This window comes from Syngnathus acus, chromosome 6 (genome assembly GCF_901709675.1).
Source record: "Syngnathus acus chromosome 6, fSynAcu1.2, whole genome shotgun sequence".
Classification (NCBI taxonomy): Eukaryota; Metazoa; Chordata; class Actinopteri; order Syngnathiformes; family Syngnathidae; genus Syngnathus; species Syngnathus acus.
The window spans coordinates 570,379-592,827 of NC_051092.1; the positions used below are offsets into that span (position 1 = coordinate 570,379).

The 22,449-nt window shown below is 49.7% G+C and overlaps 4 protein-coding genes across 16 annotated transcripts; 2 read left to right on the plus strand and 2 right to left on the minus strand.

Annotated features, from left to right (window-relative positions):
- The first annotated feature begins 882 nt into the window (after nucleotides 1-882).
- lsp1a (lymphocyte specific protein 1 a) lies at nucleotides 883-9,311 on the plus strand. 4 transcript variants are annotated; one of them, XM_037253118.1, is made up of 13 exons: nucleotides 883-1,588; nucleotides 2,967-3,092; nucleotides 3,307-3,571; nucleotides 3,650-3,747; nucleotides 3,812-4,040; nucleotides 4,137-4,262; nucleotides 4,339-4,382; nucleotides 4,474-4,555; nucleotides 5,106-5,234; nucleotides 5,318-5,413; nucleotides 5,503-5,589; nucleotides 5,660-5,753; nucleotides 9,003-9,311. In XM_037253118.1, the coding sequence occupies exons 1-13, from the start codon at nucleotides 1,530-1,532 to the stop codon at nucleotides 9,017-9,019; spliced, it is 1,452 nt and encodes a 483-aa protein (XP_037109013.1). In that variant the 5' UTR covers nucleotides 883-1,529; the 3' UTR covers nucleotides 9,020-9,311. The 4 variants fall into 4 exon arrangements, with proteins under 4 accessions (XP_037109013.1, XP_037109014.1, XP_037109016.1 ...); XM_037253119.1 differs by having other exon boundaries at nucleotides 884-1,588; nucleotides 5,336-5,413; nucleotides 5,660-5,762; XM_037253121.1 differs by having other exon boundaries at nucleotides 884-1,588; nucleotides 5,336-5,380; nucleotides 5,660-5,762.
- prr33 (proline rich 33) lies at nucleotides 5,849-17,899 on the minus strand. 2 transcript variants are annotated; one of them, XM_037253115.1, is made up of 2 exons: nucleotides 17,873-17,899; nucleotides 5,849-8,951 (listed from the first exon to the last, which is right to left on the minus strand). In XM_037253115.1, the coding sequence occupies exons 1-2, from the start codon at nucleotides 17,882-17,884 to the stop codon at nucleotides 6,363-6,365; spliced, it is 2,601 nt and encodes an 866-aa protein (XP_037109010.1). In that variant the 5' UTR covers nucleotides 17,885-17,899; the 3' UTR covers nucleotides 5,849-6,362. The 2 variants fall into 2 exon arrangements, with proteins under 2 accessions (XP_037109010.1, XP_037109011.1); XM_037253116.1 differs by lacking the exon at nucleotides 17,873-17,899 and adding an exon at nucleotides 9,859-10,008.
- LOC119123818 (troponin T, fast skeletal muscle isoforms-like) lies at nucleotides 11,020-17,725 on the plus strand. Of its 9 annotated transcripts, XM_037253125.1 has the most exons (16): nucleotides 11,022-11,160; nucleotides 13,225-13,265; nucleotides 13,453-13,466; nucleotides 13,678-13,686; nucleotides 14,220-14,269; nucleotides 14,318-14,372; nucleotides 15,174-15,191; nucleotides 16,004-16,022; nucleotides 16,111-16,156; nucleotides 16,279-16,395; nucleotides 16,461-16,538; nucleotides 16,610-16,723; nucleotides 16,819-16,931; nucleotides 17,014-17,104; nucleotides 17,189-17,229; nucleotides 17,496-17,725. In XM_037253125.1, the coding sequence occupies exons 2-16, from the start codon at nucleotides 13,246-13,248 to the stop codon at nucleotides 17,530-17,532; spliced, it is 822 nt and encodes a 273-aa protein (XP_037109020.1). In that variant the 5' UTR covers nucleotides 11,022-11,160; nucleotides 13,225-13,245; the 3' UTR covers nucleotides 17,533-17,725. The 9 variants fall into 9 exon arrangements, with proteins under 9 accessions (XP_037109018.1, XP_037109019.1, XP_037109020.1 ...); XM_037253123.1 differs by having other exon boundaries at nucleotides 11,020-11,160; nucleotides 14,220-14,372; XM_037253126.1 differs by lacking the exon at nucleotides 13,678-13,686.
- Nucleotides 17,900-18,691: 792 nt separating the features above from the next.
- myod1 (myogenic differentiation 1) lies at nucleotides 18,692-22,023 on the minus strand. The gene is made up of 3 exons (XM_037253122.1): nucleotides 21,291-22,023; nucleotides 20,181-20,256; nucleotides 18,692-19,777 (listed from the first exon to the last, which is right to left on the minus strand). Exons 1-3 carry the CDS (start codon nucleotides 21,909-21,911, stop codon nucleotides 19,563-19,565), a joined length of 912 nt encoding a protein of 303 aa, XP_037109017.1. The 5' UTR covers nucleotides 21,912-22,023; the 3' UTR covers nucleotides 18,692-19,562.
- Nucleotides 22,024-22,449: the final 426 nt, after the last annotated feature.

Consider the following 22,449-nt stretch of genomic DNA (forward strand, 5'->3'; position numbering starts at 1 on the left):
AACGGCGCATCCCTTCATGCAATAAAGTTAGCCGTTAGCTTGGAGAAAACGTGCATAAAAGAAGTGGTGGTTCACTGAGTGGTTCTTTCTTTCCTTGGCAAATCGTCGATCGACATTCTGCCTTACATAGTTCACTGACTGATCCGTTGATGCACGCACGGGGGGAAGGAAGGCAGTTGACCCGTTGCGTCGTTCGCGAACGGGAAAGTCAGGACTCGTTTCCTCACTGATCCGTTCTCGCGATGAACTGGAAATGCAAATCACTCACTCACTGAGCCGTTCACTCACAGATCCGTTCAGTTAGTGAACGGGAATTTCAATTCACGACTCGTTCGTGAACGGGAAGTGACGTCATTTTCTTCTTCGTTTTGTTTTACGGCGAGGTGGCACCAGCTTCAATGCGCATTACCGACACCTACTGGTTGAAGTCATATGAACTGAAAAAAGAACGAATCACTTTAGGAAGTGATTCATTCACTCTCGTTCACTGAAAAGAGTCTTTTGAACGAATCGTTCACTCACGAGCCAACACTACCACACACAATTCGAGGCGATGGTGGAGGGAAGAGAAGAGCGCTCTTTCTTTTGGGGGTGGTGTTGTTTACTTCTAAAAGAAACTTTTCTCAATGTCTATTTCAGCGATGTTCCACCCCAAATGTGATTTTTGAGCATTTTTTGGAATTTCTTGCCTTTGGTGGTCGTTTTTTTTTTTTGTCTTCTTGCGTTTGCTGATCTGTAAAAGTTTTTTTTGTTTGTTTTGGTGCGTCAGAGGCGCCGACGTCAGCGTTCGGGGGGATTGACGGGTCGCCGGCTTACTCACACGCCATATACGAGTCGGGACACGACAGGCGAGCGAGCGAGCGAGCGAGCGACAGGCGACTTGCTCGACCACCGAGAAGTTGCTTTCATTCTTAAATTAAACGTGCCCGGTAAAATGTATATCATTCATTTTTGTGGCAAAATCCCAATATTTTGCTTAAATAAAGCAATTTTATTTACTTATTTATTTATTTACATCTTCCTCAATTTGTTAACTAACTTTCATTTGATATTTATTTCCACAAATGCATTTTGGGTGAAAGACTGTTGAGGTGTGAACAAACATGAAATAGCGACACTAAAGCAAATGAGGAGAAAAAAAACAACCACAACAAGGTTTCTCTCTCCTGGTCTGTTTTCACTTGCAGATGTCGGGGTGTCGTTTGGGCACCAGGACTTTGAGGGATCATCTTTCACCCAGAAGGATGGATGCTGAGCTCTTCTCAATGGAAACCACATGTAGGACAACAGACAGGGGATTGCGTTGGGGGTGATGACTAAACCCTGCCTGCCCTCGCCCCCCCCTCACCACACCCCGGCCCACCCCCGACATTCCCGACACGCCACGCAGGGGAGGGAACAGAGTGAGCGAGCGAGCGAGCGAGTGGCAACAAAAGAGCCAACAGCGTGAAGGTCCTAAGAGAAAGGAACGGCGGCGGCTCAGGACCACGTTGAAGAACTCCAGCAGAGCACCAAGAAGAAGCCTGAAGATGTCCAAGGCGTTGCTGAGGAGAAACTCCAGCAAACAAAATCTGCAGAACCTCATCAGGTCAGTTCCAACAGGAGCCTGTGGCCACTGTCCGTCATCTTCGTCATGGTGATGATGACTTGTGGCCTCCAAAGCTCTTTTGAACTCATTGACAGCATGATGTTGATCTTTGCACACGCAATATATTGCAGCAAAAAAACAATTCTCCAAAGCCGATTCTGTTGCGTGGGACGCGTCAACGTTTTCTGGATGTTGATTAATATTTGCGGCGTTGCTGGGATTACTGGCGGATTTTTGTGGGTCACAAAGGTTTTAGGGTTTCGGGGATTTGGGATGCGGATAACAAACAACATGTTGACATCCAGAACTGGACGGGAAGCGCCGCCGCGGTTTTGAGACTCAGTGCCTCGAAATATGATGGATATAGTTTTTTTAATCAAAATTCCATAATAGTATATGGAAGCTGTGTGATGTCATCACTGACTGCCGAGTCATCAAAATGAGAAGAAAAAATAAATAAATAAAACAATCAATTCAGAAAAAATAAAAATAAAACAGCAAATAAAAAAGAAAAGAAAAACCATGAACATGAAGTTGAGCTGGCAGCTTTGCGTGATGTCATCACCAAGCGCCGCGTCATCAAGACAGCAAACGGCGAGTCAGTGATGTCATCACTGAGCACGGCGTCAACCTGTGAGTCGCGCCTGGGTCATAAATGCAGGAGGCGGGGCCAGGGAGCACTCAGCCATTGATGGTCAAACGCTGCCATGGCTCCTTGTGATGAGGTCATTCCCAACTCGGAAGCTTGATGTCATGCCAAAGCAATGTTGCTGCTTTTATTGTGAAACGCTGTCGAAAGAAATGCCAGCGTTTATCTCAGCACAGGGATGATGTCATCGCTCAGGAAGCAGAACGGCTGTAAACAGACTGCGACCTATGACCCCCCTCTGAGCCACATGCACACACACAGATAAGCGGCTGAGGAATGTTATTTTTGTTATCAGATTGATTGACAAGGTATTGAGTTGTGACCCCTCCCCCACCCAAGGTGTGTGCTTGCTTTTAAAAGTTCAGTGGCGTTTTGTTGTTGTTGAGGTGGCCGTCCGTCTTTGATTGGAATGTTTGCATGTCGCACTCAAAACATGACAAATGCTCGCTGACAAGTCTGAACTTGTTATGACATCATTGGCCTGTAATTATTATTTTCATTGTCGTCGTCATCGACATTGCATCCGATGACAACACGTCTTCTCACCGGTGACGTCTTTTCACGTCCGCCGAGACACAAACGAGCGCTGACACGTCGTAGACAAAACGACCTTTTTTTTTTTTCCTCTCTGCATTTCGGGCGCCTTTCTTTTGTGTTGGCGAGATTGGAAGAGTCACAGAAAGGCATCGAAAGTTCTATCAAGACAATGATGATGCTGCTGCGCGCCAGGTTGACAGCGCAGAGGAGCGTGGAGGACGCCGAGGAAGCGGAACGCGAACGCAGGAGACGTGCCCGAGAGCAGTCGTGTCACAGGAACGGTGACGCGGAGTACGCCGCTGACGACAACCTCCACGTGTAAGTCATCCTCGCACGCACGCAAGCATACGCGGCAGCTGACGTGACACAAGTCCCAAAGAATGCGGATGACGTCGCGTCTGCCGAGTCGTCGCTCGTCGGTGACCCGCAACGCTGACGGGCGACCGGTCCGGGCTTTGTCATCATCGATCTCTCGAAGCGATTGACTTGTCAGCGACCATTCCGCTCACGACGTCACTTCTTCTTCCTCCAGATTCGACGGCGCGCCAAAGCCTGGCGGCTCACCGTCGGTGGAGGAGGACGAAGGCTTCAGCGATTGGACGCAGCGCAGACGGCAGAGAAGCCATCAGCGGCAAGTCGGACGGGACGAGGAGGAGCGCGACGGCGCCGCTTACAGGTCGGAGCCGAAAGACAGCGCCGCCGCCTCCAGCACGTCTTCTTCTTCTTCATCCACTGGCGTCCGGTGCGAAGCGGAAGATGACGACGGTGAGTCGAGGCTGGAGACGGACGCCAGTCAGGTGAGCGGCCATTTTGTCCCACCGGCGTTGTCAATTCATGTCCAAATTGTGATTGTGCGGCTCACATTTTGCATCCAGGTGTCATCCACATCCAAAGCTTTCCTTCTCGAAGATTCCGAAGCGGTGGGCGCCCAACAGGAAGTGACATCACTATCCAGCAACCAATCAAAGAGCAGGTACACGCTAGCATGCGACAGCCTTAGCGTTAGCACGTGAGTTCATTGCCGTACGATGCGTCAGGAACGGCCAGGCGGACGCCGTCTTGGAGGCGGAGCGTCGCCTGGAGAAGATCCGGCTGGGCCTCCAGGAGAAGGAGAGCCAGGAGCTGGAGGAGCTGAAGCGACGACACGCCCGGGCCGAGCAGGAGCTGGAGGAGCTGGCCAGGAGGAAAGAGCAGAGGAGCCGTCTGCGAAGCCAGGAGGAACGACGACGGCAAGACGAGCAACGGCAACGCCTCGCCAAGGAGGAGGTGAGCGAGACGCGTCTTAGACATTGAGTCGGGACGGACGGACGGACGGCTACCTTGCTGCTTTGGCTGACAATTGGCTTTGGATGCCATTGACAGGAGGAGCGGGGCCGCATGAAGGAGGAGATGGCGAGGAGGCGGACGGATGCCGCCCAGAGGATGAAATTGTTGAGCGGTGGCGACGCCGACCAGGTCTTCAGTCCCGTCAAGACGTCTACGCACAAAGTAAACAGTGGCCTGCCATATCAATGTATTTGTCCACAAATTACGATGTAAGCGTGTCTCGTCTTGTGACTTCCAGATCACAGAGCGGACCGAGTCCCTCAGCCGCTCGCTCAAGAAAAGGTAAATGGAAGACATTTTGGGTTGCTTCTTTGTTTTATCGCCATGACAACAAGGGCCTCATTCCTTCTCGTCGTTGTCTCGGGTTGGTCAGTAACAGTTTCAAAAAGACGCCGGCGCCCGTTCTCGTCAACAACATCGACGACAAGAAGGAGCAGTATGCGCACGCTGTGGAGGTACGCAAACGCAAGCAGACAAATGGCTGGACCATCAGGTCAAAGTTGAGCTCCCTTCGATGCAGAAGTGGGTCAAAAAGTTGAAAACGCTAACCCTAGCTTTCAACCCTACTTTGAAACCCTGACTCTAGTTTGAACTCTTAGATGGGTCAAAAATGAATGGTCCTAGATATAATAATATCCTAGAAGTGAATGACTCTCTACCAAAATGACAAAAATGGCATTCATGTGTTTACATTGATTCTAATATGGCACGTTTTTGACCCACTTATGGAAGTCAAGTCAAGTTGATTTGTATAGCCCTAAATCACAAGCAGTGTCAAAGGGCTTCACAAAGACAAACAATTGACCATTATTCTCAAAGCATCCCCTGATCTTAAGCTCCCAAAAGGGCAAGGAAAAACTCCAAAAAACCCGACCAGGGGAAAAATGAGAAACCTTGAGAAGGGACCACAGATGGAAGGATCCCCCTTTCAGGAAGAGTGCATCCAAGGCTTAAAGAAACTTTGGCCAATCCCAGTCGTTGATGAGTCCGCCGCTTTCTGTCCAGAACTCTCAGGAAGCGCGAGGCTCCAAGGCCCCGCTAGTGGACCTTCCCAACTCTCTGGAGGCCGTCACCTCCAAGAAGAACTTGTTTGAGGGGCAGAGCAGCGGCACCCCCAAGACAACTTCCTGTCAGGTAAGCGAGGCCCGAGGCCTCCCTAAGCACGCACACCGGCCTTTTCAACTCACAATATGGCAACAATTGTATCGACCAATCAGGACACTGACGGCTTCAAGGTGGCCGTGACCCACTTGGTCAGCCGGTGGGTAAAGGGCCAAGCGGACGGCGGGCGAACTCTGCAGAGCCGAGCGGCGGTGAGTGACACGTCGGAACAAAGTAAACAAAAGTTGCGCTAATGCGCTTATGCTAAGCTAAGCGCTAACTGACAACTGCGTCTTGTCAGGATGTCAAGAGTGGAGATGTAATGCAGAAGAAGAACATGTGGGAGGTGATTGGAGATTCATCAGGGAGGTCCACCGCAAATATCAAGGTAACACCTGCTAATGCTAACACGCGAACATGCGCGTTCTTATTGTGCTGCTTCCGCGTGTTCTCGTCAGGGCTCGGCAGCAGCGAGTAAGAAGTACACCTTTGTGGTGACGGGCCACGGCAAGTACGAGAAGATCTCCGTGGACCGGGACCACGCCACCAACGGAAAGTCTGGTGAGAGAAGTCACACCCTTTTGAAATCCCTAAACCTAGTCCAAATCCCAGATGTGGCACTTATGAAGGAATAAGGAAAACGGACAAAATTTTGCCTGATTGCTTTATTTTGGTGTCCCTTAGGAAGTGAAGTTGTAAATCCAGATTTGGATTTTTAAAAAATGTAAGACAAGCGCACACACCAAAAAAAAAAACAACAACATGCAGGGCAAGAACATTCATCCCAGTTCATCGGACTTTTTAACGGTTCATCTTTTCAAGCGACCTTCGAGTTTCTTAACGTACCTTTGCCACAAACGCTCTCCTTCTCGAATCGATTCAGCCGAATGCAGAACACAACAAAGCAAGTCAACGTTACCGTTCTCTCTTTAAAATGAAAGCATCAAACTTGTGGAGACGAGTAGCACCGTGGTGAACATCTCACCAAAGGAACATTTGGAACAAACGGGAGCCTTGTTCAAACATCAAAGCTTTTTAATGGCAAGACAAACGTTGAGTCCAAACAAGCAGAGCCAGCCAGGCAGGACTCGGCCACTACTTGAGGCCTGGCGCTTCTGATGCAGCAGCAGCAGCACTTTCCATACGCTGTGGCCCTCCCTTCTAAGAGCTGAAGCCTCTGGCGGTTCTGTTAAAGTCTTTTGGTTCGTCGTCTTTGGCCTTGCGTGCGATCAGACCCATCTCAAAGACGGTGGAGAACTTGGTGAGGGGTCTGGACGCTGCCTCCTTCAGCTTCTTGGCGTCAAACTTGGGGCGGAAGAGCAAGATGGGCAGCCGGTGAGCAAAGGATGGGATTTCCTTGGCCTGGCTCTTTTCGTCGTCTTTCTTCTCCTCCGTCGTCTGCTGCTGCTCTTCCTTCTTTTTCAGCTCGATCTGGTGCATGATGTTCTCCTTGCTGGAGAACATCTGGAAGAGCACGGCATCCCACATCTTGGTGGGATTAGGTGGTGCGGCCCCAGCGGTGTGGACCCCCTGGCTCTGGTCCTGGCCCACTCCCTGGTTCTGCGGAAACGACGGCTCCTCCTGCTCCACCACCATGTGCTTCTTAAGTCTAGACCAGCCGCTCAGTTTGGATTTCAATGCCTTTGGCTTCTGGGTGGTTGGAGGCGACTCGTCAGCTTTCTTGTCATCTCCTGCGAGCGTTCCAACCTTGTTGTCCTTATCTTGACTTTGGGAGGATGTTGCTTTGACCTTCTCGACCTCAGAGACCTTCACCGACTCTTCAACCTTTGCCTGAGCTTGATGTTTGGAGGGCAGGACTTTGTCTTTGCCAAGAAGCTTCCTGACTGCCTTCAGAGGGTCTTTCTCAGGAGTGGGAGGAGCTTGTTTGGCTATCTGAGGTTTTGCCATGTCCATCTTCGGGTGGACAGGAGTTCTGTTGTCTGAGGTTGGCGGTGTGATGTTTGCTGTTTTCTGGATCTGCTCTTGGCTCTCTGGGAGCGGTGGAGGAATCATCCTTGCCTCTGGTTTTGGTGTCACTGCTGAGGTTTTGGGTGTCTGGGAAACAACAATCATGGGAGTTGTTGGGGGGGCAGAGACCTCTACCTTAGGGGGTTCTTTGACTTCTATCAGCTCTCGGTTTGGTGTTTTACGTCGGGTGGCTGCGGCCTCCTCGTGGCTTGCATCCTGAGCTCCTGTAATCCCAAAGGCCGGTGTGTGCGTTTTGATTCCTCCGTAAGCGGCGTACTCTCCGGGCATCAGTCCACGATAGCCAGACTTTGGTTTGGGCCCGACTAGAGTCGGGGTCTTTGATCTCTGGAAGGCTCCACTGTGCGGCGACGTTCCATACGTGGGCGTTCTTGGTCTTTTAAAAGCCGGAGATGAGCTCAGCAGGCGGGAGCCCTCGTAGGTTGGAGTTACGGGCCTCTGATACCCAAAGGTTGTCACTGCAGATGTTAACTCAGCTGTGGGAGTTCTCCTGGTCAGATCGGATTCTGATTTGGACTTTGTCATGGTCTGCGGAAAGCTGGCCTGGGCCTCTCCGTGCGGATCCGTGGCAGATGCGTAGATCTCGGGAGTCTTGGCTCTCATTCGGGGGGTTTTGGACCTCTCTGACTCCATCATCATCGGTGACACTGCAAACAAGAGAGGGTTGGGTCTGGAAACCTCAAAGACGGGGGTGGCGGCACGCTTTGCCGGGGTTCTCGGACGCTCCGTGAGGCACCTCGGTGAATGCATTTCCCGGGTGGGTGTTTTGGCTCTGGTTTCAGGTGTGGGCGTGGCTCTCCTGATCTCGATGCTCGGAGCCATCGCCGCGTTTATCTCGACTTTGGCCGTTTCTCTCCTCACGGCCACGTCTGGTATTTTGGCTTGTGGTTCGGCGTTGACCAGAAGATCGGGGCTTACGGACCGTTGCCACGCGAGGCTGGCTTCTTGGTTGCTTTCAGTCGTGACGGTGCTCCCGATGGCGGTGAGGGCGACCGTGTCGTACACGGGCGGCGTCCTGGATGTCTCGTAGTAGGACGTGCTGGCCGTGTACAGGCGGATTTGGGGGACCTCAAACATAGACTTGGGAGATTTGGAAGGTTCCGTGGCTTTGAATGTCGGACGGGGACTTTTGGGCTTGACGAACTGAGTTAGCACCGTCAGCGGGCGGATCAAAGCCTGAGCTCCTTCCGCCGGGTACCAGGTCGGATTGGGGCTGGCTGGTTTGGGCTTGGTTGGCGGGGCTACGGCGAGTCTGGGAGTTTTGGGGAAAAGACTCGAATCTGGGGGTTTCAACTCTGGAGGAGGGACAGCGGAGGGAACGGGCTGGACGGGCACCGCCGGAGTGAGCGGTGCAGCGCCGGCGCCGTGTTGCGGCTGAGGCGAGAACCTGGCGGCTCGAGAGAAGGCCGTCCGTTGCGGGTAGGGCGACGCCACATGCTGGTAAAGTGGCCGGGCAGCGAAACGATTTGACTGATGGCTGGCGTAGAAGGCGTAGGGCGCCTCTGGAGTTTTGGGCGGCGTGGAGCGTTCGCTGCGCTCAAGGTCCGGGCTGGCTTCGTTGACCGGGGAGAGGCTGGAGCGGAAAGGGCCGGGCGCCTGCGACGCCTGCGGGCAGGTCTTCTTTTTGGCGCTGCGCTTCAGAAGCTTCTGGAGACGGGCATTGTCTTTCCCGGGCTTGGGGAGCAAGGGGGGCGGGTACTGGACGGGAAAGAATCCAGGCGGGATGGCTGCGCTGTAAGCGACCGCCATGAGCGCCTCGAGCTCCTGAAGAACAAACCACAACAAATTTGTCATTTGATTTTGGTTTTCTTCCAGATTTGTGCGATTCCTGATGCGGTCTTCAGCTTGGACCGAGATTCACACGGAACCAAGCCTAAGCCAAGACTTCACTTCAGTTATTAACCATCAGCTGCACTTGTGACATGTTGTGTACGTCTTTGTTGCCGCCGTGCGCCATCACTTCCTGTTTGCTGCTGATGTCACCTTGCAGTCATTGAGGCCTTTTGTTGTTGTTGTTGTACCGCCCTTTTGTAAGTCCCTTAAAGTTGTTTTTCTACTACAACAATTTCGCTTTTTTGAAAGGCATTTTTCAAGAATAAAGTTGTATATTTGCCATGTTTTCAACTTTTGGGTGATAAAAAGTGATACATTTTAAAGCTGTACTTTCTCAAGATGAGAAAATTGGGATTTTATGGGAATAAAATAAAATTCTATTTCTTTTTGTCAAATATTTTGCTCCAGCCAATCAAAATGAGGAACTGAGAATAATTGAAAATAATCAAAGAGTTGAACACTGTAAAGAATCAGCTGCCACTACTTGGTGAAATGTAGGCCAGTGTCCCCCCCCACCCCCACCCTTAAAAGCCTCCACCCGACCCCCCCTCCTTTTAAGGCACTGGAAGGTTGGCGTCTAAAGTGGAAAGAGTAATAATAGCCGTGTCATAAAAAGTTGTCATGGTCCACAATCACCTAAATGGACCCAAAAACACAGCAACCCACTATTTTCTTACTGGCTTGCGAGTGGTGGCTTGTGTGCAGCAGGTCGGTTCGTTCCCGTTCAAGCAAGACAAGTGCAGCCAGGAAGTTTTCACCCCCCCCCCCCCCCCTCAAAGAGCAGCAAGGAGGAGGTGGTCCCAGCACGGCCCAGCCAGAGAAGAAAAGTCGCATTTACCTGGTGCAGCGGTGCTGGGTGGCAGCCGTCGGTCCGGGTGCTGCCTGCTTGTCGCAGCCCGGACTGTCAAAGCGGCTGTTTGGCGTTTGCGCCCCACTCGACCCCCACCCCCTTTGCCTCCGAACGCAAGGACCGCTCGCCATGACAGTCCCAAAATAAACGGAGTGACAGCAGCGGCCGAGCGCAAATCTAAACCTTAAGTTTGACCCCCCCTCCCTTCCCAGCAGAAGGCCCACAGCTCCACTTTGTGATAGTCCAGAATCATTTGAGCGATGTGACGTTAATTGTCGAACCCATGACGCATCTACAGAATGTGCAGCACGGGTTACGTCGGGACATGTTAAGTCACACTTGTGTTACTCTTCCATCCTGGTCCAGCTTCTACACACCTTGCTGAAACCCCGAGGACTGAAGACCCCTGTGTTGCATAATGTTATCTCACCTGGCAATTTGATAGGAGCAAAGATGCGATTTCATCTTACAGTAGGTATGAGGTTGTGTGTTAAGTTACACGAGGTTCCGTTACGTGCGCTGTTCGGTCACATTTCATCTGGTCTTGACTTTTCTGCGAGATTGGGAGGGAGACTGTGACGTTGCTGGGCGTTGGTGAGGGCTTCACTGAGTGGATGTGAAATGTTACTGCAGCACCCCCTAGTGGAAGATGTCAGCTCTGTCAGGACGGGACTCGCAAAGCCACATCACACACCAGGAAACGTTCCGGCATCCATCAATTAAGAGATAGATTTAGTTCATTGTGATGAGAAGATCGAGAAGGTCCAACGATGCTGTGAGGAGAAAGTTCAGGGGAGAATCTTCAAGAACATTGAAAGATTGCAGAAGGTTGTGAGGAAGAACATTAGGAAGACGACACTGAGAGGAGAAGACCAAAAGACCGGGACATTGAGGGAGCAGCTGTTGGAGCATGAACTTCTCCGTCTTCTTGCTCATTGTGAAATGTGCTTGCCTCATGCCGTGTTCCCGGAATAGCCCGACGACACGGGTACCGGTGATCTGGGGCTTGGCCAAACTTGAGCTGGCGGCCGGCGTCTCCTCCTCCCCGCCCGAGCGCTGGCATCTCCTTATTGAGGACCGGGAGAAGGAAGGAGTGGTCGCGCCGCCGAGTCGGGCCCACCGCCAACGGGGCCCGCCCTTCGGACCAATGAGAAGGCGCGATGGATCGAGTGTCACTATAACAGAAGAACAAAATCAGCGTGGCAAGTTTGCAGAACCTGACAGCCGCTCTGCGCCAGCGGGGACCTCCACGCTTCACACTTCTTCCTTCTTTTCTTCTGCTTAGCTCAGGTAAGAAAGTCCAAAGCCCAATCCAGGTTCCTTTGGTCCAACAATTCCAAACCAGCGTGCCCAAAGAGCTCCTCAGTGGTCCAAAAATCTTTTGTATTGGTCTTCAAGGATGCCTTATTCAATAAGTTCTGCCTCCGGTCCAAATGCGTTAAAGTAAGCCAGAGCGGGTCAGGCCCATGTTGTCAACAGAACAGCTGTCGGTCACATTCAGTGGGAGGTTCTAGCAGCATGTTGGTTCTGCGGGAGCTGTCGTGGCTCCCTCCATACTGTTGATTTTGATCTTGTGCTATGTGTTGTCACCTTTGGAGCAGCGATTGGCCAACATGGCCGCCTGCTGGTGGCCAACATGGCCGCCTGCTGGTGGCCAACATGGCCGCCTGCTGGTGGCCAACATGGCCGCCCGCTGGTCTGTTCAAAATGGCTCAGCAGTGACGGGACATTGCGATTTCCCAGGAATGCCGTCCAACCGAGAATGTAAACAGACCACACGGCTGCGGATCGCTTTGCTATCCATTGTTGATCATTATGATCCGGGTTGGACCAATACCATTGATGAGGAATTATGACATCATTTCCGGTGGCCTTTGGCATTCATCAGTGGCCATTTCAAAAATTGATGCTGACTTCTTGCAGATTTGGAGGTTCTCAAAGAACCTCCCATGTTAGGGTGAGTTCTGGTAGAACTTTAACGCTTGCCTTTGACTGGTCTTCAACTTCCTGTGTTGTCTTTGATGTTGTGTTATGCCTCGGATGGTTTGCAAGGTGTCAGTCAATGAAGATGTTCTAGCAGAACCTCCAGCGCCGAGGCCTTCTAATGCGTGTTGGCACAGTCAAAGCGTTTGTTTGCTTCTTGAGAGATCAACAGCAGATGGTTGTGACGGTTCGGACGGTGTCATCTTCCCGGGTTCCACATCGCAGTGAAGCTGCAAATGGGCGTGGCACGCGGCCACATGGCGGCGGGATCAACACTAGCGGCGAGAACGGAACGGCAACAATTCTTCAGATGCGACGAGTTAGCGTCAAGGCGTTCCCGTCGACGGGGATCTGAGGTTTCTTCTGAAAGGTGAAGTCAGCGAGGACCGGTCAGGTCAGGACGTGCGTGATTGAAGGAAGCCAGCGGACGGCCGCATAAGGAGACGCCAGGTGGAAGGACGGCGGACCTCCTCCAAGGAAGGAAACAAATCCCTTTGCGGCATTCCGGGACACCCGAGCCGGGCGGCGCACAGCTGTGACTCAAAATAGACGGCGGAAGGTGATAATGGGAATAATGTGTGCCTAAGCTCCTCTGCTCATTGGATCAACTCTTCACTCCATCACTCACACGTAGCATCCATGATTCCATTGGGACCGCGATGCTCGTCCTGTTGGATCAAGTGTTGCCGGGCATGCTTATCACGCTAATGCTAATCACGAGCACCGTAGCGTATAAGGCAACAGAATTACAATGTTGAAAATCACGGCAAGGACGTGAGAGCGTGCATATCGTATTGACATCTTTCTGTGCTGGTCTCCCGTTTGATTGGGCAAACTGTTGCTAGGCAGGCTAAGCACATATGATATTACAGATCGGAATATTACGCTAACGGGCTATTTTGCTCACCAAGACACGACGCAAATCAACAAGTTGGGTTATATTGGATTACGACTAATCAGGATATGATGTTATTGTATGATAGGCCAAAGCATCGGTTGTTGTCGCTGGGGTGGGGCCACTTGCTGTGGGCGGAGTTTAGTGCGCTGGGTCTAATTTTAAAGCGTTGACAATTTTTGCAAACTCGAAACTTCTGCCATTTGATACCTGCTGAAGCCTTGCACATTTTTTACTGCTTTTGGTTGGGGCGGGCAGGGGGGGGGGGGTGTTAAATGTGTGTGTGTGTGTGTGTGTGTGTGGAGGGGGCGGGGCTGCTTTCAGTTATTTTGAAGCCGAGCTTTAAATAAAGCCAGCTCGTTGCTACGTCGCAGCAACTAAAGCCAAGACGTCTTGGGCTTTGTATGTGAATTACACGCCACAATAAATGCGATTGAGCGAGTTTGAATATGTCATGTCAACGTTTTGATTCGCAGGGTGAAACGTCCACGTTCAACATGTCCGACAACGAAGAGTAGTAAGTTCCTTTTTGCTCATCTTCTATTTGTAAATTTGTTCTTTTTTTGTTTCCGTTTGCTCCTTTTAGTCCCATTTTGAGTTGTCTTTTCTGTCCTCTGTCTGCTTGGCGTGACCCATTTGGTCCCGTGCGGTGTTTTTTACCGTCCCTTTTTGTGTTCTGATCTTGTGTCTTCTTGTGCCCCCAGCGATCAGACAGAGGGTAAGTAGTATCCATTCTCATGGGCTCCTTTCTTCCTCCCCCCACCATCACCATCATCGTCATCATCACAACGGTCCTCAGTCGTGTGTCTGTGTGCGTTGTCACTGGCGCCGTCTCGGCATGACGGCTGGCATGGATCCCGCCGGTGTACCCGTGAGATCTTTTTTGTAAATGTCCTTCTGCTCCTTCTCTTTCTCGGACCGCCATGAAGAGTACGATGGTAAGCCTCTCCCACTAACTTGCGCTGACGTCTTGCTTTTACGTCACGATAAATTAACCCCGTCGGAGCACGGGCGGCACTCGGACGCCGTCTTGCAACACCTCTTACAGCCTGCGGGGGTCCTCCACACTTACTGTTCCTCCCCTTAACTTGCCGCTGGTTCTCAAACTGGGCTCGACCGGCGCCCTGACATTATCACGGCAAAAACATGAGCCCTCCATCGTTGAAGTACTGATGGGTGTGACATCATCACACAAATCTGACAGAGCTGCCTCCAGTCTGCACTAGTCACTTGGATGTCAAGTCCGAATCTTGGAAAAAATACAACTTGCTTTTTTGTAAGATCATTCGATTTCAAACACACATCATTGATCTTATAAAGGTGATTATTTTTTAACTGGTGTTAGGGATGTAAAGGAGCCCTGGGAAGAAAAAAAACAAACAATTCTTCCCGGACCCAAAAAGTTTGAGAACCAGCGCTAGCTAACCTTCCTTCTCTTTGCCTCCATTAACCGCACGTGGTGTGGCCGTAGCGGAAGAGTTAGTAGAGGAATTAGAGCCGGCCCCCGAGACAGAACCTGAAGTAGAACCTGAATCCCAGGCAGAACCTGAAGTAGAACCTGAACCCGAGGTAGAACCTGAACCCGAGGTAGAACCTGAAGCGGAAGCAGAGGATGAGGCCGAAGGTATGTGGCATGGACGGGGCGGGGCTATTCTATCATCCTTTCGCACACTGCAATGTGCGCTCCAGTCATGCTAATGCTAACTTACCTTCCTTTCACCTCTGGACAAAGGCAAAGAGCTAACTTCACTTGGACATTCATATTTATGGGTCATTTTTATTTCTTTGGAATTGTTTTGTTGTTTTTGTTATTTGAATCATGGTAATCAACATGAATCCTGGTAAAGACATGCTTTCGCAACATCTCACAAATGACACCATTTCAATTCAACAATTCAAATATTGTTGTCAATAACATGAATTGGTTTACAAAAGAAGCTTTTGTTTCTCCGGTCATCTGATGACAACATCAATCACTGGAACTCAAGCTTTGTTTAGTGATCTGATGGCAACAAATCCTAACCAAAACTCAAGCTGCTGTTTTTTTTTTTTTATTTCGTTGATGATGTGACGGCAGAGAATGATCGTGGCCATCCAAATGAAAGCTGCTGTCTTTCTTGTAGGAAATAAGTGGATGATTAGCTCATCATGTAAGCGAACAAAACAATCGAACCTCAGATTTGTTTTGCCTTGGGCGAGCTAATATGCTAACAACCTTAGCTGTAACGGTAGCGCTAATCACGCTAACAGCACTAGTCGCCACGAAGATGATTGAACGTCAATCATCAGCACAACATGGATGCCATCATTTTGCATTAGCTTTTCAGCTCAAGTTTGCTTGTGGAACTTTTACTGCTCCTCAAGAGCCAAAGCTAACACTTTTATTTTCTATTCTGCTTTTGTTCTGGACGCTTGCTGCATGCAGAGGCCTTTGAAGAGGAAGGTACGTTCTTTTCACAATAAAACTCTTCATATTTCAACTTTGGAGCTTCGCACAATCGTGCAGAAAACCGCTAGCGGAGGACAAAAAAAGGGTGAAAGAATAAGAGATGCGAACGACTCGCCACCGCCCGCTTGTCAGCTGCATGGCATGAAGCCGGCCGGCCGCTGGGAAAGAGAGGACCCTTGTGATCATGTGACCTTGCCTGACTTGTGAACGGAGAAGACCACGACGAGTTTGGGGGTCAAGCCGACGAGAAAAACCACACGTTTTTGTTAGAGCTGAAGAGAAGGATCATTAATAACACAGTGAACCCTCGCTGGGCAACGGGTTCTTATCAAACGGCTCGTAATGTTGCCCGTTCATTTGATGATCAATAGTCAATCGATTAAGCTCGACTGAAATCTTGCCGTTGTCCTCAAGACAACTGGGCCAACGTGGCAGCCATGAAAAATCCGTCGGGTGTTTTGGCGCCATCTTGTGGCATCTTAATGAATTGTTTACACACATGAGACGCAAGTGATGCTTGCTGCAATCTCTTGAAGTTGAGAGTTCAACATCATTTTTGTTGAATTGCACCAGCTAGCTGAATGCTAACGTAATAGCATTAGCATTGACGTCACGCTACTTGGCGTCAGTTATTGCTTGCGAGGGTTCACTGTCATCAACTTTGAATATGTTTGCTCTTCTAATCACCAATTAAACATTTGAGTGCTTGAGAGACTATTTAATCCGTTTGGCTTCTAACAGCATTAAATGTACTTGTCCCCTGCCCCTCCCAACCTGCGCCGCCATCTTGATTTGCGTCCCTGCAGAGGAGAAGCCAAAGTTCAAGTAAGTCACCTGACGGATCGAACCGTCCTTTCGGTCCGTAGCCAAAGCGCACCGACCGACGCAAACGCTCGCTCTCGTTCCGTTCTAGGATGAGCGCTCCCAAGATCCCCGATGGCGAGAAAGTCGACTTTGACGTAAGTTGCCGGCAGAGGTGAGACTCGCCGAGTCACAATTTAGCCGAAAGCCAGAATGACGCAGGTCTGGCGGAGCCTGTCAAAGTAGTCAGTGTCGCTGACCGTGCTTTGGGTGCGTTCAGGACATCCAGAAGAAGCGTCAGAACAAAGATCTGGTGGAGCTGCAGGGCCTGATCGACGCCCACTTTGAGCACCGCAAGAAGGAGGAGGAGGAGCTCATCGCCCTCAAAGACAGGATTGTGAGTGCGTCAAACATTAAGATGGGCTGGAGAAAGTCACGTTCATGTGACCCAAATTCCCGCAGGAGAAGCGTCGCGCCGAGAGGTCTGAGCAACAGAGGATCCGTTCCGAAAAGGACAAGGAACGGCAGGCCAGGCGTGAGGTCCGTATACCGTACCCCCGCCCTTCAAGCTCCCCAAAATGCCAAGCCCGCTCTCGGTTGTCTGCGTGCAGGAGGAGCGTCGCATCAAGGAGGAAGCGGACGCCAAGAAGAAGGCCGGCGAAGAAGCCAAAAAGAAGTCTGCTCTGACCAACATGGGATCCAACTACGGCAGCCACCTGCAGAGGGTACGTGTGACGCTTCATCATCCCAAGAATTTGTCTTCAAAATATGGCCAGCGGCGCTCACCCGGCCGGCCGGGTGCAACTTTTGTCTCCCCCAGGCGGACCAGAAGCGCGGAGGCAAGAAAGAGACGGAGCGAGAGAAGAAGAAGAAGATTTTGGCCGCCAGGCGCAAGCAACTCAACATCGACCATCTCAACGAGGACAAGCTAAAGTCAGAAATCCCGCGTTCGTGACGATGATGGCGTCCATATTGTGAGCTTACTGTCACGCTCGATGCACCGTTTGTGTTCCAGGGACAAGATCAACGAGTTGTACGATTGGATGTGTCAGCTGGAGTCGGAGAAGTTCGACCACATGGAGAGGCTGAAGAAGCAGAAGTACGAAGTGAGTGTCACCAAAACAGCCCCGCCCCCTCCCTCAAAAAAAAGGAAACAAATAACACCAAATGTGGTTTTTGCACGCCGTCAGGTCACCACCCTGCGTAAGAGAGTGGAGGAGCTCAGCAAGTTGTAAGTAACGCCTTTGCGTGGCAGTATCTCGTAACTACAGCGCCGCCGCTGGTCAGGAGGAAACATTACACCACATCATTGCAAACAAAAGGCAAAAACAGCTCCTAAAACGTTTTCATGACATGCTAGAAGAGACAATAATGCCGCACATTAAGCTCCATGTTCATGTCAACCTGTTTTTAAAAGATGCATCCAACAGTATTAATAGCAGCGGTTTAAAGTTAATCACAAAGATGCTAACGTGGCTTTATGTGTGCATTGCACAGCAGCAAGAAGGGAGCCGCCGCCCGCCGAAGGAAGTAGACGCCGCTGGCGAAATTATTCGAGCTGAGAAGACGCACCACGTCGTCGCGCTGAAGACGCAACGTTATCGCAAGCCGCTAGCGACTAGTGGCTAGCTGCTAACGATAGCAATAAAAACATCTTGGACCTCCATGCTCTCTCGACTGTTTGGTTCTCAGTATTTTTGTAAATAAAGTTTGACTCTTCAAGACGACCTTTTTACCCCTCTCGTCATTCTACGACGCTAACAGGAAGACTGAGGCCAATATTTCAGAAGCACATCTATGAAGCTAGCAAAACAGCTGACACTAAGTACTTAATAATGGCTAGTCAAAGTCAATAAAAAGAAAGCAGAACTCACCAGACCACACATTGGAAGCTGCCCTGGCCCAGTCCGAAAAGTTCTGATCTGTTGTTTGCTTTACATCTCTGCCGCTCTGGAGTCGTCTTCCGCAGAAATTTGCGCGCGTCCGTCGGTCAAATGGGTCCGTGTGGAAACGGCCCCTTTTTTTTTTTTTTTTTTTAGTCACCGGAATAACTATTCCGCAACACGCATTTTTATGGCAGCTTTCCTTCGCCTTTGTTGAGTGAAGGAGGGATAAAAAGATGTTTGCTTTCCAACAGAGGGAAGGACAGCACACTTTCGAATGAATTCGACTCCACTTTTGACGTCATCACGCCACGGGGAGTCGGTGTAGGTGACAATGTGCTACAGTACCACACGGCGGCAATGTTTCTCCACAAGACTGCTGCTAGTTCACGTCGACGTTGACAGATGAAAACCGATGTCACCTTTATGGAGCGGTCAGAATATTTCGTCATCATCTCATTATTCCTTTTCATTATATCATTAAGAAAAACTTTGTTGCGCAGTCATGATCTTGGTTTCAATCCTGACTCTAATCAACGGAGTAAGAGGGATCGTATTTCATTTATTTTTGAAAATGGAGTAAAAAGTCATTTCAACGTCAAATCGAAGAATTGTTAGTCATATAGTTCAAGGCCATTTTAACATTCAAGTAAGTGAAAAATGCAGAATCTCTTTCTAGTTTACAATACAATGTAGTCGAGTACCGATTTTATAGTGCAGTGCAAATGTTTAATAGAACAAGACTATTTTATTCCACAATAAAGAAATAAAAAAATCCATGTTTTAAAGAAAAACTATAAGACATGAGAGTTCAGTATAAATAAAGTAAAAGATTTATTTTATATTGGAGTGTCACTCGGTTTGTATAAATATAAAGTTGAACATTTTGTGTCACGACAAACAAACAAAAGCATTAAATACATTTAACAAACGCTCTTATTTACAATATCAGTTTATGGATACAAAAAAAATGGTCCTCTGCTGCAGTTGGAGCCAGCAAGCAGTCAAATCATCAGTCAGTTTTTGCCATTTTGCTGTCGTTGAAATCGAAGTGGAGGACGTGAGGGAAGCTTGAGGTGGCGCTAGGAATGTAAGCAACAACAATCACTTGCCTTCATGTTGGCTGCATGAGCAATCATCCCCATCAATAAACACATTTTTCATCGGGAAGCCGACAAACTGCGCAAATGCAAAGCAAAAAGAAGAAGGAACACGGCAGCGGTTACTTGCATGACATTAGCTTTAGGGAGCGCAAACATCCATGAATACTTCCGACAAAAACGGCTTTATTATATATATCCGAGTGTTGTTATAGTTATTGTAACAATCCACGACGTGTAAAATATTTTTGTCGTTCCAAGCATTCACGAAGTAAAGAATCATTGAGAACTAGCTCGACAATTGTTAAAACATTTGAGAAAAAATACTGAACCGTGATCATTTTGCACGATAAGCATTTAACATTACATTAATTTCAAATAGTGGGCTAAAAACAACGGGCTACCTAAAAAATCCTTTCTTTGAGTGACTAATTGTGTTGTTTTTATTGCCATGGTAAGCGGCAAGAATAGTGGGAAGCACCGGGCGCAAATATCGAAATGTCAACTTTGAGTGGCGGGGAAACTGCTCGTTTTGTTGTTGGATGATGATGATGATGACGATGATGTGGCGCGGCGGCCTCCTATAGGACTTGGTAGATGAGGTTGGCGTCCCGTTGGTGGTCGGTGCTGTCGCCAGGGGGGGCCGATGGCGCGCCGGGAGGCGCGTCCGCGGGCGCGACGCCGGGCGCGTCCACGTTGCTGCCGCTGGCGACGTTGGCGTCGGTGGAGATCCTTTCCACGATGCTGGACAAACAATCCAGGCTGGAGACCACCGACGCACGCTCGCGCTTGACACCTGCGCGCGTGCGCGCACAATTGGTCATTCATACAACGCTCACTTCCTCATTGGCAATTCATGCAACGCGCTAGCAGAAGGCCGCGCTACAGCGAGGGGACCGGACCGCAAAATCATTTTGAAAGTGTGCTGAACAATGCTGGAGGTGGGCCTATACTATACACACATTTCGTTCTTCCCCAAAATACGTTTGAGCCTTTCTGGTTGAAAAAAAAAAAAAAAAAAAATGAATGTCACCAACACCTAAAATAATTCATCGAAATTTGCCACTTGATGGAGTCTCAGAATAGGGCGGTTATTTGGGGCCTTTAGAATGAATTATTATGCAGATTATTCACGACAACCCGCCGCCCCAATCGATAGTCGATCGTCATTTGGGAGAAGTGACGTCACGGGCTCTTACCGTTGCTGCTGCCGTCACTGAAAAAGTTGTTGGCGTCAAAAGTGGCTCGCTTGGACGAAGGGCAGCTGAAGTCCGCCTGCACAAATCATCATAAAAATAAAAGCAAACATTAAAAATTGTAACACAAAATAGAGCGAATTTAAATGTGTAAATTGACGTTGTGTTTTGTAAAAGGTGTTTTTTTTTCTCTTGATCATTTTTGACAGCAGGCTTGTTTTCCATGATCATTTACAAACTTATTTATTATAAACCCTTTAATTATGCGATAGTGTCACGACGATCGATATTGTATTATGACTCTGTTTGGGCGACAAAAATCTGCTCTCAAATTAGTTTGGCGCAAACGGCAAACTGGCAGCATGCGCTCATTCAGATCCATTCAATTTAAATTTCAAGCCATTTTATCTCGTTGTTCATGTCATCCACTTAAGAGGGGGCAGAAGAAGTGAATTCGTCATATTTACAGCTCTCGTTCTTAAGTTTATTCATTTTCATTTTACTCCAAGGCTGCCAGAGAAAAGAAAATATTTAAATCTATCAAATATATAGAAAGTGGCAATTGGATTAAATTCGATATTGATTGTGGTGATTATCAAACTTACATTTCAGTGTTTTCATTAACTAAAATAGACCTAAAGACAATAACGAATTTTAATTTGAAATTGTGCGCATGTGTGTTTTATTTGTGATGCGAACAAGTCAGCATTGATTAGGATCAATTGGTCAAATGCAAAGATTTAGCGCTTGAAGTTCAATCAAGAACTTTTGGCCTTAAATTGAGGCAAAATTAAATGTCATATCAAAACATTTTCGAAAACAACCCTTCTTATTTTCTACATGTCTTATTATTGTTTAGTTTATTTTCTTCTCCTGTCGGGCGCGCGGCCAGGACAAGAAAGCTCATTCCCAAAAGAAAAATATTTATACTTTCATTCATTCGTTACAAAAAATGAAGGGTTTGCCAGAGGATTTTTTTTTGTTCATACAGAACGAAAGCCCTTTTCTGATACTTTTAAAATTCAGCAAATAAATTAAGACCACTTCAGCCATGAGGGTGTGGGGATTTTCTTTTTCTTTTCTTTTCTTTTTTTCTGCTAGCCGCCTCCTTACCATGCCGTCGGAGCAGTTGGAGCGGGGGCTGGAGGCGTCCGAGTCGGCAGCGTAACGCTCGACTTGCAGCGGGTAGCAGGCGTCCCCCGTAGGCGGGGAGCCGGCGGCGGTGCCGGCCCCGCCCGCGCGTAGCAGCGCCTGCAGCGCTTCGATGTATCCGATGGCGTTGCGCAGGATCTCGACCTTGGGCAGCCGCTGGTTGGGGTTGGCCGACGTGCAGCGCTTGAGCGTCTCGAAGGCGTCGTTGACTTTGCCCAGGCGGCGGCGCTCGCGCAGCGTGGCGGCCTTGCGCCGGTCGGCGTTGGTGGTCTTGCGCTTGCACGCCTTGCACGCCCACAGCAGGCAGCGGCCCGCCTGGTGGTGGCCACTGGGCGCGCGTACGTGCTCGTCGTCGTCGTCCGGGTCGCGTGCGTGCGAAGACCCGGACGACGACGAAGACGAGTCGTCCGGCTTGCAGGCCTGCAGCAGGCCCGCCGCGTGCACCATGCGGGGATCCAGGTGGGGGTCCAGGTCCTCGAAGAAGCGCATGTCGCTCGTGTCGAAGCACGGGTCGTCGTAGAAGTCGTCGCCCGGGCAGCCCGGACAGGGCGCCATGTTGAACTGCATGTCCGACAGCTCCATGCTCGCCACCGAAAGTTGCCCTGCGCGCAGCCGCCTTAACGGGTGCTCATGTTGGGCCTGGCTGCGGGCCTTTGGGGGCGGGGGGGGGAGGGGTTGCTGGAGAGTTCGCTTCACTGATACTTGATGGGGAACCCCGAAACCGCTCCCAGCGTCTTATAGCTGCCAGGGCACGCGTAGGCGTGTTTAGCAGGGCAACGTGCACCTGACGCTGGCCAATCAGGGGGCCGCGCGCGGCGCGACGGCTCTTAAGACTTCACGCCAATTAGGATCCAATTACGACGACGCCCCCCCGCCACTCAACGCAGAACATCCCATTCACATGTTCGAATGCTGGTGTTCATTTTTCCTTCATTGCCCGCCTTCATTTCATCCCCACAACGTTTGAAAATGTTTTTACAAGAAAAAAAACATCAATAAATAGATAAAGCATGTTGACAAATCCAAGCGTATGGCGGGCGGGCCTGCCAGGCAGCAAAAAAAAAAAAAAAAAATTACATGGGCCCTTTTATAAAATATGACAAGGTGATATGTAAGATTG